At 39.7% G+C, this 15597-nt stretch overlaps 2 protein-coding genes across 3 annotated transcripts in view; both read left to right on the forward strand.

The window, feature by feature from the left end:
• The first annotated feature begins 317 nt into the window (after positions 1 to 317).
• Positions 318 to 15597, forward strand: part of LOC130914388 (olfactory receptor 6N2-like) — a 41987-nt gene continuing 26707 nt past the window's right edge. The window contains exon 1 of one of the 2 annotated variants that reach the window (XR_009062904.1): positions 318 to 1508. The gene's annotated coding sequence lies outside the window, so the exon portion shown is untranslated. Of the gene's footprint in view, positions 1509 to 1904; positions 2444 to 15597 lie in introns of those variants that run through there. The other variant, XM_057833533.1, reaches the window with a different exon arrangement.
• Positions 5006 to 15564, forward strand: LOC130914389 (olfactory receptor 6N2-like). Its single transcript, XM_057833534.1, has one exon. It carries the CDS (start codon positions 10294 to 10296, stop codon positions 11230 to 11232), a length of 939 nt encoding a protein of 312 aa, XP_057689517.1. The 5' UTR covers positions 5006 to 10293; the 3' UTR covers positions 11233 to 15564.

The raw sequence follows: 15597 nt of genomic DNA on the forward strand, positions 1-15597 counted from the left end.
AGAACGAATAATGTTGGCATAGTGGGTGGTTCGGGCAGTGTTGATCGCTTCTTTGTATTGCAGTAAGTGGTCTTTGTATGCTAGTAGATGAACTGTTAAGCCGGTTTTCTTATGGAGTCTTTCGAGTTGTCTTTTCCTGGTCTTCATCAGGCGGAGAGTGGGTGTATACCAAGGGGCAGAGTGAGTAAAGGAGACTGTTTTTGTTTTAAGGGGGGCAAGCTGATTTAAGCAGGAAGAGAGTATGGTGTCATAGTATTTTACCAGGATAGTGGGGTCATTAGTTGACGGGGGGGGGGGGGGGGGGGCGAGGTGGATAGATAGTTGGTGAATGAGGCTGTTAAAGCTGTGGGAGAGATGGATTTAAGATTCCTAAAAATTATCGTGCGGTTTTGTTTGGTAATGGGAATAGGAGTGTCTATGTCCATAGTGATAGCTAAGTGATCAGAGATGTGAAGGTTATAGCTGTTTAACTGCTGGATATTAAGATTAGTGGAGCAGACTAAATCGAGTATGTGACCATGACTGTGTGTGGGGAAATTAATATGCTGAGTGAAATTCAGGCATTGTAGCAGATCAAGAAATTCAGTGGCCAGTTTATTGTTAGTGCTGCCAATGTGCAGATTAAAATCACCGAGGAGAAGAATTGAGGGAGAGATGGCAAACAACTGGGTTAGTAGATCAGTAAGGTCAGAGATAAAGGAGGGGTGTGGTTTGGGGGGACGGTAAATAGTAGCAGCAACCAGGGGACTAGGGCCGGAGAGTTTGAAGATCAGGTGTTCAAATGAGGGGACGGATGGAATAGAGATGGCAGTTGTCTTGATAGTCTTCCGGTATATGACAGCAATGCCTCCACCTCGGCCAACAGAGCGGGGTTTGTCCAAGTATGTGAATCCAGTGGGAGTGATTTGATTCAGAGAAAGATATTATAACGGTTTTTGCCATGTTTCAGTAAGGCAGAGGAAGTCTAGGTTCCTATCTGTTATGAATTCATTGAGAATCATTGTTTTGTTATTGAATGATCGGGAGTTCAATAACGCCAATTTCAGAATGTTTTGTTTTATAAGGGGTAGTGGTGATATGGGAATTGGACAGAGGTTGGCTGAATTGATCTGTCTTGATTTGACTACATGGCGCCGCCTGTGGGTGATGACGGTTTTAATTTGATTTAAGGTAGAGATTGTAGCGACAGAGGGGGCCAAACAGGGGCGCTGATGGACGGAAACCGGTACTGTGATGTCATCGGATTTATGTGATGGGAGGGGTCGCAGGAGTTTAACAGTCATGCTGTGAGAACACGTGTGGATGTTTGGATAGCGTAATGGAGATTTCCTGTGAGCATTTCCGATCCCATCCTATTTGGGTGGATACGATCCCGATTGAAGAGGGAAGTGCGGTTCCAGAAGAGATTGAAGTTATCTATGAAGTTAATATTGCGGCTGATACAGGTTGACTGGAGCCAGGTGTGAAGACTGAGAATTCTGCTGAAGCGCTCTACACCACGTGACATGGTAGGAATCGGGCCAGAGATAAAAACGAGTTTCCCACAGTTAGTTAAAAAGTCAAAAAGGGCTAAAAAGTGTTGTTTTGTCACTTCTGAATTTTTGTGGGAAGTATCATTTGAGCCAATGTGAACAACAATCCTGTTGACAGTGGATGGGAGAGAGCATAACAGTGGCGGGAGTTTATTTAGTAGTTCAGGGACTGTGGCGCCAGGATAACGTTTCGTGATTGAATTGTAAAACCGTACATTTCGGATTATTGAATCTCCCACTATTAAGGTGTTCGGGGGGGAAAGGGGACGAGGGGGAGATTGCACGTGGGTCATTTTGGAGGCGGCTGAGTTGGCGTTGTGAGGAGAAGACGTGGTGGTGGGAGGGGGGGGGGGGGTTCCGTGACGTGGATAGGCTTCCCTGCCGTCGACTGTAGGCAGGGGGGTGTTGTAGAGAGGCGAAGCGGAGGTGTTCTCAGGTGTTTCTGGGAGGGAGGATGAGTGGGTAGCTTCGGCTTTGACGTAGGGGGCGGGCAGCCATTTTGAAACGCAGCGCCGTTATCCTCGTAGAGAATCGAGAATCTACTATATAGTGTGATTGCGGTGGGTAGCGGAGTACTTTTATGACGAGGTGGAGGTGTATTTTTATGGTGAGTATGTTCCGATTCGTTTCGCCTGTATCCGGAAGCAGGAGTGAAGCTGGCCAGTGTTTTGGGCTTTGCGCCAAGGTGGGACCAGTGAGCAGCTGCTGCAGTGGACGGACTTTTCGGTGAGGTGATTGGAACAGTTGAGTCGAGTTCTGCAGTAAGCGATGAATTTTTTGCGGGGCCTAGAGCGACGACCATCGAATCAAGAAGTTGCTCGTCTTCCCTCAGAAGGTGGAGCAAGGAGATTCTTCCCTCCAACTCTGTAATCTTTTGGCAGAGTCGATGGCAACTATCACAGCCAGGCGAGGTCAGTGGAGCCATTTTTACGTTGTTTAAGAGCTAGTTAGCCCAGCTCCTTGCTAGCTAGCTCTAGCGGTTTGGCAGTTGCGGTGGTGTTTGAGTCCACGTTCTTTTTTTTTATCGCGGGTAGAGAGAAAAGCGGAGGCTAGGATAAAAGTTCCAATAGGCAATATCAGCAACAATCTTTGAAAAGGAGAAAAACCGACAGGCGGTGTCAAATGAGAGGACAGCAGTCTGTGGTAGCAACGTGCCTACATTCACAAGTTTCAAAATATGTACATATTTGGCTCCAAAATATTTTTTTTTATTTTTAAAAAAGCACATTTCATCAACACTTGGAAAATTAAAACTATTATTACTAAGCCATGAAACAGTATTAATGAAATAATTCATCATGATTTTTCATTACTCTAAAAAAGAATAATGTATATGTGCTTATACAGTGGGGCAAATAAGTATTTAGTCAACCACTGATTGTGCAAGTTCTCCCACTTGAAAATATTAGAGAGGCCTGTAATTGTCAACATGGGTAAACCTTAACCATGAGAGACAGAATGTGGTAAAAAAAAAAAAAAAAAAAAAACAGAAAATCACATTGTTTGATTTTTAAAGAATTTATTTGCAAATCATGGTGGCAAATAAGTATTTGGTCAATACCAAAAGTTCATCTCAATACTTTGTTATGTACCCTTTGTTGGCAATAACGGAGGCCAAATGTTTTCTGTAACTCTTCACAAGCTTTCACACAATATTGTTGGTATTTTGGCCCATTCCTCCATGCAGATCTTCTCTAGAGCAGTGATGTTTTGGGGCTGTTGTTGGGCAACACGGACTTTCAACTCCCTCCTCACCCCGTGGCGTCAAAATGATAAGAACGGTTAGCAAAAATGCCAGAACCACACGGGGGGACCTAGTGAATGACACAGAGAGCTGGGACCACAATAACAAAGGCTACTATTAGTAACACAATGCGCCGCCAGGGACTCAAATCCTGCACTGCCAGACGTGCCCCCCTGCTGAAGAAAGTACACGTCCGGGCCCGTCTGCGGTTCGCTAGCGAGCATTTGGATGATCCCGGAGAGGACTGGGAGAATGTGTTAAGGCCTGGACGTGTACTTTCTTCAGCAGGGGACACCTCTGGCAGTGCAGGATTTGAGTCCCTGGCGGCGCATTGTGTTACTGATACTAGCCTTTGTTACTGTGGTCCCAGCTCTCTGTAGGTCATTCACTAGGTCTCCCCGTGTGGTTCTGGGATTTTTGCTCACCGTTCTTGTTATCATTTTGACGCAGGGTGAGGACTGAGTTGAAAGTCCGTGTTACCAAACGAAAGCCCCAAAACATCACTGCTCTAGAGGAGATCTGCATGGAGGAATGGGCCAAAACACCAGCAACGGTGTGTGAAAAGTAGAGGTGTGCAAAATTTCCGATTCTTAGATTATTCGCGATTCGGCCGCGGAAGATTCGAGAACGATTCACAAACATCCAAATTCCGATTATTGAAATATGCCAAGTAAAGCGGAAGTACAACACACTCAGCGCGCCGCGCGGTCAATGAGCAACAGAGCGAGAGTAGCTAAACATCATGCTTCTCATTACCCGGCCCCTCGGGTAATGCCAATGCTCAACTCACGGCGCTAGCTCAACTCATGCCACGAGATAAAAAAACATAACAACATACCTGAAGCTGCTACAAAAGTACGTCATCCACATAATGTTACGGTAGATATCATTTATATAAGACTAGATGCACTACGGTAGCGGTAGCGTTTGCAGCACATCTACAAAAAGCTAGATGCAGACGTAGTAAACGGCCGCCATCTTAAAGCAGTACACTTCTCTGCAAGGCTGTTGTAGCGAACCTTCCAAGCAAACCTAATTAACTTTTTATCTAAAATACTCCTAAATCGGTAAAATATTGACTTGAATCTATCTTTAAAATAGTTTTAAAACTTTCACATGTCAAAAGTTGACAAAAGGGAAATGATGGATTAACGGGAGCAATTTTAACAACTTTAACGGTTGATTCACAACATTAAATTAATTGAATGTAGTTTAAAGCTGCTGATACAGAATGGGGACTGAAGTTTTTTATTTACTGTTATTTTTGTATATTTGTTTACTGCTATATGTTAACTTGATACTGAAATAGTAGTTTGGTTTAGCCTGAGAGTATTTTTGAACAATTTTGGAACAAATGTACAAAATATTAAAAAAAAAAAAAAAAAAAAAAAAAAAAAAAGTGGGGGGGTGCATCAATAATCGTTTTAGAATCGAATCAGACCATCTGAATCGTAATCGAATCGTTAGGTGCCCAAAGATTCCCAGCTCTAGTGAAAAGCTTGTGAAGAGTTACAGAAAACGTTTGGCCTCCGTTATTGCCAACATAGGGTACATAAAAAAGTATTGAGATGAACTTTTGGTATTGACCCAATACTTATTTTCCACCATGATTTGCAAATAAATTCTTTAAAAATCAAACTGTGATTTTCTGTTTTTTTTTTTTTCCACATTCTGTCTCTCATGGTTATGGGTTTACCCATGTTGACAATACAGGCCTCTAATATTTTCAAGTGGGAGAACTTGCACAATTAGTGGTTGACTAAATACTTATTTGCCCCACTGTATTTTATAAGCTTTTCAGTGTGATGAAATAAAAAATAATAAAACATGTTTAAAAAAAAGTTTAAAAAATGCCATCATATACATTACAGTTACACAGCGTAAGAAGAAATCACATAACGGCAGGCGATGGAGATGCGACGGAATTTAGTGTGCAAAATCTACAATATATTATCGGTTTAAAGTGCCTATGACATTCAAATGCATGTTTATTTTATATTTCATGTAATATTTTATGCTATAAGTATTTTATGCATAAAAAAAACGGACTTCCGGCTCCTGTCTCGCATTGAGGATGAATGCCAATGTGACGTCACCTGGGTCAGCATCTCACAATACAGCATTGCTTTATAGCATGCAGATGGACCGCGGACTCAGCTGTTTTTTTTTTTTTTATTTTCACATCACGCCAGCCAAATGTGCTGCAGGGTTTTGTTGCTGCACCAAGGAGAGGTGTGTGAGCTTTTTTGAGTTTCAAAAGGTTCCCGTTCACCCCGAGATTGGCCAAAACAAGTCCGACAACTGTGGGACCATTGGACTTACGAGGAAGTCAGTAAACATTGTGTTTTGTAATATGTCAAATACTGTACTGGGATCATGGGACACATTTTAATGCGGAGGTGGCTTGCATTTTGTGGCTGACAATGCTCCTTGTCCACTGACAATGCCACTTGGCCGACGGCGGCAGCTTGTCGCACACCCCCCTCGGTCCTCTTCGCTTGACCGCCGGAAGAGCACTACACTCGGCTTATTGCCCTCTTCATGTGCCCGGTGTTCTGTCAAATTTTGGACTCAGTCCGAAATTGCAACTTTGTGTTAAAAATGGCGGTGGATACAATGATTACAAAGTAAACGCTACAAACTTTCTTTAAATGAATAAAGGAAAATTTGCTCACGTTTGATGATGAACGGACACGTAGAAAAGTTCTCCTCAGACACATCCTGCCATGTTAGCTGCACACAACAACTGCACACAGCTCTTTCACTGTCTTCGCTGTGTAGTTAAGCATTAATTTACGCCATATTCGTGTTGAACATGTATGCCTACAATGTTGCTTGTAATTTTGGCTAAGACGTTTTTGTCTTATTCTACCCTTATACTCTCAAAAAATGTGTTGCTTCAAAAAATATATATTTTCAAAAAGAAAAATTACTTCAGTCAAAAAAAAGAAAGAAAAATTCCAATCATGGAAAACATTTTTGAATGCGACAAAATATTTGAGATTGAAAAATTTGCATTTGAACACTTTCAATTTTTCATTGAAAAAGTTTTTTTTGATTGAAGCAATCCTTTTTGTGTTTGGGCCATATTATGGGTAGGACATTTGTGTCTAAATCATTAAATCCCCAAAAAAGTTGCTTCAATCAAAAAAAAATTAAATCAAAGAAAAAAATCATTTGAAAAATAAAATTGCCCTCCCCTAATTTTTTTTTTTTTGATTATATGCAAAGCACATGACCGTCGAAGGTGCGATTCACATGATCTGTCCCCAAAAAAATTTTGACGCCATTATAAAAAAATATATATATTAGGGCTGTCCCAAACGACTAATTTTCTCCCGATTAGTCAGCCGACTATTTTTACGATTAGTCGACTAATCTTATAATTTTTTTGAATTTTTTTGAATTTTTTTTTTTTACTAATTTAGCAATGAAATTTTTTTTTATGCTTGTCAATTCACAACAACATTTTGGAACACTTAAATTCTTGATTAAAGTACAAATAAACAAATAAATAACAATTATAAATCACAACTAAACAATGAGTTCAAATGCTGATAGAATTAACTTGTGCAAAAGAATGGAATGTAAACAGATTCAGAACACTGACTTCACCTTTCCAAAATGATTCAAAACAATTCTTAAAAAAATACCTAGCATTAATATTATAGTTTACTGTAGTACTATATATAATAGTATTATAATTATTCATTGCCAATCAGAATTTTCATAAAGGGTGTCATTTTAAAGGTATTCTTAGTGTAGAATCTGAAGTATGTGAGATTAACGCCAGAAATCGTTATTTACGTATATGACGAACATTACAAGCTTTTATTTTGAAATGTTCACCGGAAGTAAGTTCGCTAAACCGCTAATTTAAGCTTTACACTCCGCAAAAAAGCACTTTTTGTCATTGCATGTGTTGTCAGGAATAGATTTTTTTTCCTTTTGCAAATGCTGTTAACCAGCGATTTTTCATGTTTGAAGTGTCACCTTTTAACTGCAAGTTTTGGAGAAGGCTGCCTGTTTTATAGCCGGCTAAAGTAGGTCGTCTTTTTTCCCCATTCACCTCAAAGTAGCAATGCTAACATATATAGTGTTTAAAATAGATGTGTTTTCCTATTTTGTATGTCTGAACTTTAATTCTACAGCGTGTTGATGAGAGAAAACCATCAGCACGCATGCACAAATGTACGCACGCACACACGCGCGCGCAGCGATAAAACGCAACCATGAAAATGACCGCCCTCATTTTTATTTACCACGCGATAAACGGACTTATTGCATATCGCGACAGGCTTAGCAACTTCAATAAAACATCATTAGTTAGTTAGACGGACTTACAATGTCCTGTCGTTATCATTCACGGCCGACGTGCAGCCAAGCTTGGCATTGAAGAGACAGGACACAACAGTGTACCCTCCTTTGTTTCTTTAAAAATAAGTCAATGTTTTGGACTCTAGTGCGCTTTTTTGGCTTTGTGCCGCTTTCCCCGCTTGCATACCAAGCGTGCGACATTCTGAACTTTCCACGCATATATTTTTTTAACCCTTCATTAGCCGTCGACGGGATGTTGTGCTCGTCGACAGATTTACGTCATCGATGACGTCGACCATGTCGACTAGTCGGGACAGCTCTAATATATATATTTTTGTTCATTTTATTCATTTTTGTTGCAGTTTTATTGCTTTATAACTTTTACATATATAAGTCAATTTCACGCAATGACACTTTTCGGCCACCAGGGGGGCCTGCCCCCCCCCCTCAAAATCCGCTTATGGGCTGAGGGTGCCAATGCTTTTGTCCTGCCCATTTTTGGAGTTTTGTGTAAAATGATAATGATTTGTGTTTTTAATTGCAAGCAAAATAAACTAAGAGATTACTACCAAAGCATATGTACAGTGGGGCAAATAAGTATTGAGTCAACCACTAATTGTGCAAGTTCTCCCACTTGAAAATATTACAGAGGCCTGTAATTGTCAACATGGGTAAACCTCAACCATGAGAGGCAGAATGTGGGAAAAACAAAAAGAAAATCACAATGTTTGATTTTTAAAGAATTTATTTGCAAATCATGGTGGAAAATAAGTATTTGGTCAATACCAAAAGTTCATCTCAATTAGTGCTGAAACAATTATTCGATTAACTCGAGTATTCGATTAGAAAAAACATTCAAATTAAATTTTGCTGCTTCGAGCATTCGTTTAATTAAAGTGGCGTTGTAATGGTTTGTTTTCAAAGTGTTTGCATTTAGTTTTATTGATCTGGCTGGATACACTGCCCTCTAGTGCGCCTCATTTCACATGGCTGAATCCAGCTGCTCCCTGTTAAGACCAACAAAAGCTAAGTTTTTGTTTGAGCTAATGTTTTTTTAATGCATTTGTAATTTAGTTTAAAGGTATAATTAGCCGTTTTTTGTGAGAATATGTGTTTGAACTATTTGTTAAGAGCATTGTAAAAAAAAAAATGTTGGCATTTCATAGCATTTAAGATAGCGGACTTTTGCTATGTAAGTTAGCCAATTGTTCTTTTGTTGTGCATATATCCTTATTTATTTTTTTCTTACTGTTTGAGGCTCAGGTCAGGTATTTTTTTAATGTTCCTTATCCGATTACTCGATTATTCGAACTAAGTAGATAATCGATTAATCGACTACTAAAATAATCAATAGCTGCAGCCTTAATCTCAATACTTTGTTATGAACCCTTTGTTGGCAATAACGGAGGCCAAACCTTTTCTGTAACTCTTCACAAGCATTTCACACACTGTTGCTGGTATTTTGGCCCATTCCTCCATGCAGATCTCCTCTAGAGCAGTGATGTTTTGGGGCTGTCGTTGGGCAACACGGACTTTCAACTCCCTCCACAGATTTTCTACGTGGTTGAGATCTGGAGACTGGCTAGGCCACTCCAGGACCTTGAAATGCTTCTTACGAAGCCACTCCTTTGTTGCCCTGGCTGTGTGTTTGGGATCATTGTCATGCTGAAAGACCCAGCCACATTTCATCTTCAAGGCCCTTGCTGACGGAAGGAGATTTTCACTCAAAATCTCAAGATAAATGGCCCCATTCATTCTTTCCTTTACACAGATCAGTCGTCCTGGTCCCTTTGCAGAAAAACAGCCCCAAAGAATGATGTCTCCACCACTATGCTTCACAGTGGGTATGGTGTTCTTCGGATGCAATTCAGTATTCTTCTCCCCCAAACACAAGAACCTGTGTTTCTACCAAAAAGTTCTGTTTTGGTTTCATCTGACCATAACACATTCTCCCAATCCTCTTCTGGATCATCCAAATGCTCTCTAGCGAACCGCAGAAGCGCCTGGATGAGTACTTGCTTCAGCAGGGGGACACGTCTGGCAGTGCAGGATTTGAGAACCTGGCGGCGTATTGTGTTACTGATAGTAGCCTTTGTTACTGTGGTGCCAGCTATCTGTAGGTCATTCACTAGGTCCCCCCGTGTGGTTCTGGGATTTTTGCTCACCGTTCTTGTATCATTTTGATGCCACGGGGTGAGATCTTGCATGGAGCCCCAGATTGAGGGAGATTAGAAGTGGTCTTGTATGTCTTCCATTTTCTAATAATTGCTCCCACAGTTGATTTCTTTACACCAAGCGTTTTACCTATTGCAGATTCAGTCGTCCCAGCTTGGTGCAGGTCTACCAATTTTGTCTCTGAAATGATTTGTGTTTTTCATTGCAAGCAAAATAAACAAAGATATTACCATCAAAGCATTTGTAATTGCAATCATTTTCTGGGTGAAATTGAGCATTTTTTGACAGAATTGCAGGGGTGCCAATACTTTTGGCCAGCACTGTAAGACTTCAAATTCAAGTTCAGCCTGACAAGTCGGCGTTCCGCCTTCTGGGGAGTTGGAGGTAACAAAGGGAAGCTACGGAACACCTCCTCAACCTGGCGACCAATCGCAAGCCATCATCAGCCTGATCACTAACTGTAGATGTCTTCTTTATCTTTATCTACAAGCATCCTCAGCAGCACTTGACTCGTGTCTTGTCACGATGGAACGGAACGGAACAGGGGTGCTGAGTCTTGATGGCTTCATAGACGTAGACAACTACAGATATGTTTACTTTGTGTTTTTTGTGGCAATGTATGTTGTCATTGTATGCTCTAATTGTATCATTATTTATGTCATCAGGATTCACCGGAACCTTCATGAACCAATGTACATTTTCATTGCAGCTTTGTCTCTCAACTCTCTTTTATTCAGCACGACTATCTACCCTAAACTCATTGTGGATGTCTTGTCTCATCAGCAGAGCGTTTCTTACTCCGTGTGTTTGTTACAGGTTTATGTTTTCTACAGTGTGGCTGCTGCTGATTTAATGTTGTTGTCAGGAATGGCTTACGATAGATACGTGTCCATCTGTAAGCCACTGCAGTACGTATCTCTGATGGGTAAAACCCGTGTCTGCATTTTCCTGGGTTTGGCCTGGTTTCTGCCTGCCTGTCATGTGTCGGTGTCAGTGATTATTCGGTCCAAACAAAAACTTTGTAGTTTCTCTTCAGGGGGGATTTTTTGCAATAGTGCAATTGCTAAGATTCACTGCTCGACGCCGACGTCTCTGATTGTGTTGGGTTTTATTGTTATCATAAACATGGCTGTCATACCTGTGCTGTTTATCCTCTTCACTTATATAAAAATATTCGCTGTGGCATTTGGTAGCCACGGAGAAACTCGGACAAAAGCCATCGATACGTGTTTACCCCACTTGATTGTTTTAATCCTCTTCTCCTGTTTGATTGTCTTTGATGTCATTATAGGGATTTTGGAGACGGAGCTTCCCAAAATTTTGCGACTGATCATAAGTCTGCAAATATTAGTGTGGAGTCCGTTGTTCAATCCGATTATATACGGTTTAAAGATGAAAGAAATCTCAAAACACATCAAGAAATTCAATTCGTGTTGCAATCATGTTGAAATGATCAAAAAATAGCCAGGCTGTGTTTCAATTTATTGAACATGACGGCGAATTCTCATGTTTCAATGCCATTGACAGCGAGAAGTTCAAACGGATCGGACGTCTATCGCTGTCAGTGGTAGTGAATTATTAGTTAAATCCACAAAACAGACTGCACTGCAGCTGTCCTCTCGTCTTTGTCCGTCTCAAGTGTCCTTCCAACTAGCGGAACCTGTATTTCAATAATGGGTAATCTGTTTAAGTACAAACGTGCACGTGCAATCATGTGAGGATGTTATTTTAACACAGTATCTACCTGTAATCTTGTTGGTCATCGGACACTCCATTAGGTACACCTGCAAACTCTAATAGAATGGTTAGAAATATTTGACAAAAATAAAAGTGTGTGTAATGGTGGTGTGTTAATCGATTATTTTGACTGTAATGATGCATTATTATACTTTAATCACTTGTCTCAACATGCCAGAACACGGTTGTAAATGATATATACTGTATATCTGCATTCACAAGTGTTCAAAATATGTAGATATTTGAACACATTTTTTTTTTTTTTTAAAAGCACAGTTCTTCAACACTTTGAAAATAAAATTGTAACTAATAAACTATGAAACCGTATTAATGCAATCATTTGTCATGATTTTTCATTACTCTAAAAATGTTGTCATGTATATGTGCTTGTATTTTATAAGCTTTTCAGTGTGATGAAATAAAAATATTAAAACATGTTTTAAAGAAGTTTCAAAAATCTCATAATATACATCATTACAGTTTATTCCCAATCTACTTAGATTTGATGTATAGCTCATTTGTGTGAGCTCTATAAGGGGCTTTATGGATAATCCTTATTGCCTTCTTCTGAACTTCAAGTGCATCAGATTCAAAATAATACATGGAGTGGAGGTGGACCTTTAATAGGTTGACTAACAGGTCTTTCAGGGTCAGAATTCTAGCTGATAGACAGGTGCTCAAATACTTATTTGCAGCTGTATCACACAAATAAGTTATTAAAAAATCATGCATTGTGATTTCTGGATTTTTCTATTGAGATTATGTCTTTCGCAGTGGACATGCACCTACGATGAAAATTTCAGACACCACCTGGATTTCTAATGGGGCGGACATGATAAATAGCAGGGTGTTCGAATACTTATTTTCTTCAGTGTATGTGTTATTTAGAGAAGATTTAATAAAATCTTGTGCTTTGTGCTTCACAAAAGATATTGGCCAATCATCTTGAAAAAAAAAAAATAATCAGAGGATGTTAAATTCGATTTTGGCGTCACTAAATCTCCAGTCCTCCGACCTTAAAGTGTTAATATTTTGGAGATTTCGCTCGAAAATTTCATCATGGCTCCATCGCCTGCCGTTATGGGATTTCTTACCACACAACCAGCTGTGCATGCGGTGAAAATATGTCAACAAAGATCCTCCTAAAGCAGGGGTCCCCAAACTTTTTCCTGTGAGGGCCACATAACCCTTCTCTTCTCTGATGAGGGGCCGGGGTCAGTTTGTAACAGAAAAAGTGTGACGATTGCAGGAGTGCCTAAATGTAAAAATGTATTGTTTTTCAGAAAGCCACAATCAAATAACCCTTTCTGGATTCTTCACGGAACCAAAGTAAATAAAATAAAAATGATATCATATAATATAGTATAATATAATATAATATAATTAGGGCTGTCAAACGATTACAATTTTTAAACGAGTTAATCACAGCTTAAAAATTAATGGTAATTAATCGCAATTCAAACATCTCTAAAATATGCCTTATTTTTCTGTAAATTATTGTTGGAATGGAAAGATAAGACACAAGACGGATATATGCATTCAACATACTGTACATAAGTACTGTATTTGTTTATTATAACAATAAATCAACAAGATGGCATTAGCATTAATATTCTGTCAAAGCAATCCCTGGATAGAAAGACTTGTAGTTCTTAAAAGATAGATTTTAGTACAAATTATAGAAATTTTATATTAAAACCCCTCTTAATGTTTTCGTTTTAATAAAATTGGTAAAATTTTCAATCAAAAAAATTAACTAGTAGCTCACCATTGTTGATGTCAAGAATTACACAATGCTCATGGTGCATAAAATCAGTCGCACCCAAGCGCCAGCAGAGGGAGACAAAAAACACAACAAGTGGACATGACACTGCTGTCATTTTAATCTGTTTGAGCGGGGCATATGCGTTAATTGCGTCAAATATTTTAACGTGATTAATGAAAAAAATTAATTACCGCCCGTTAACGCGATAACTTTGACTGCCCTTAATATATCATATCATATCATATAATCAGGGGTGCACATAATTTTTTTGCCCAGGTTCTCAGAGGAGGACCTGGAGATGTGACTTGGTCCTCATTGAGCTTGAGAGCCGACCCACCTGATGCAATAAATTTATGACAAGCTTTACTTAGAGCCAATTAACTTTGAGTAATTATATTAACAGTTAATGCTTGATTAACATCAACTGGCACAACAAAATTGCCATTACTTTGAAGTGAAATGTAAAGAAATAAACATAAAAGCACCAATTCAAAATAAAGGGCATTATGCGGCTCCCACATTAACTCCAAGCCTTTTTAAAAGTGGGATGTCCTCCTCATAAGACCTCATTGAACGTGCATGTTTAGCTTTGTAAAATGCGAGCAAAAACACGTTTGTCAGTGCATGTCGCTGTTCATTACCTTTATTCCGCCCTATTCCGCCACATGTCCATAGGGCGAGTAAGGTCCTGTTTGACATTGATAGTTTGCTTAATTGCCACATGCTCTCTGTTTTTTTCGTGCTTTTCAAAGTTTGGATGGCTGAAATTCTTTGACCCTACATAAAATGCGTTGCTCTAATCGGCGACATTGGGATTCTCACGGCACATTTTGTACCGCATTTCCGTGCGAGCATCATTCGCTTCTAGCCATGGTACCTCCTGTAGCCACTTTTCAGCAAAAGTCCTTTTTTTCGGTAGCTCCGGTGACGTCTCTGTCGTCTGTCTGTCTTTTGACGGGGGTGGGGGAACACGGAAGTAATTACTCAGTGTGGCCTGCCTCATCGACATTTTGAGAAGTTATTTTCTCGTGTCCGCCGCAAATAGAGTGGTCAGCCATCGGTACGCAAAAGCGTATGGAAGCCGTTGAGGGCCAGCGCGTTTGTCTACGTCCAGTACGCATGTGCGGACCACTTATGTGCACCCCTAAATATAATATAATATAATATCATGTAATATAATATAATATAATAATACTGTATTAATTAAATAGATAATAACCAAATAACCATTGCTCAGTTCTTCACAGAAAAAAGCCAGGACATAAATAACTCTATTGGGGGGGAAAAAAAAAAACCTTTTTTTTTTTTTTTTTTTTTTTTAAACATTTTTTTTGTTGTTGTTGTTCAGGGGGCCGGACCAAATGTGGCTGCGGGCCGTAGTTTGGGGACCCCTGTCCTAAAGGAACCATACTGTCAAAATCACAAAAAGGAAGGAGTGTGTGTGTATGTGTGTCAAGGACAAACACTAGCGAGCGGCATTGTGAGAACAATGAACTTAAGAGAAGCTCAACAGGATTTACTGTACAGCCACAATATAAGGCACACTTGCAGTTTGCAATGAAAGAATAAAGAGATTTTGATTTGCGATGTCTGTAAGAAGTGTAGCATTGTAATGTCAATCATTCACAAACAGTGCCCTCCATAATTATTGGCACCCCTGGTTAAGATGTGTTTTTTAGCTTCTAATATATATATATTTTTAATTCAAATAATATGGGACCTTAATGGAAAAAAAGAGAAAAATCCAACCTTCAATACAGGTGCATTTACCATAATTTCTGGACTATAAGACGCACCTGACTATAAGCCGCCATATTTGACATGAAAACGGCATTTGTTCATAGATAAGCCGCACTGGACTATAAGCCGCAGTTGTCCTCATTGTATTATGGGATATTTACACCAAAAGATATTAACTGGTAACACTTCATTTGACAATGGCACCATAAGACTGTCATGAGACCAAATGAACCACCATTAAGCTTTGAACCAATTGGCTGCAAAGCCTTACAGTCACTAAAAGTAGGGTGACCAAACGTCCTCTTTTGCCCGGACAAGTCCTACTTTCACGCAGTATCCTCGTTGTCCGGGCGGGTTTTATAAATTCATAAAAATGTCCGGTTTTTATGATTTTTTTTTTACGGGACCAACTTGAAGAGAATTCCTCCGGCCGCTAGGGGGCAGCGCTTGCCTGCGTTGACGTTGCTCCTACTAGCAGGAGCGGGAGAAGGAGTAGATCTTCCTCTTCTTTTTTGTTGGCAGTTCACCCTTTGTTTCATGGGGAATTACCACCATCTACTGACAGTTTGGCGAGAGCTCAGACTACA

The sequence above is a fragment of the Corythoichthys intestinalis genome, chromosome 4 (genome assembly GCF_030265065.1).
Source record: "Corythoichthys intestinalis isolate RoL2023-P3 chromosome 4, ASM3026506v1, whole genome shotgun sequence".
Taxonomy (NCBI): domain Eukaryota; kingdom Metazoa; phylum Chordata; class Actinopteri; order Syngnathiformes; family Syngnathidae; genus Corythoichthys; species Corythoichthys intestinalis.

Bases quoted from the DNA above. Each gene is read 5' to 3' on its own strand.
- LOC130914389 (XM_057833534.1), top strand. From the start codon at position 10,294: ATGGAACGGAACGGAACAGGGGTGCTGAGTCTTGATGGCTTCATAGAC.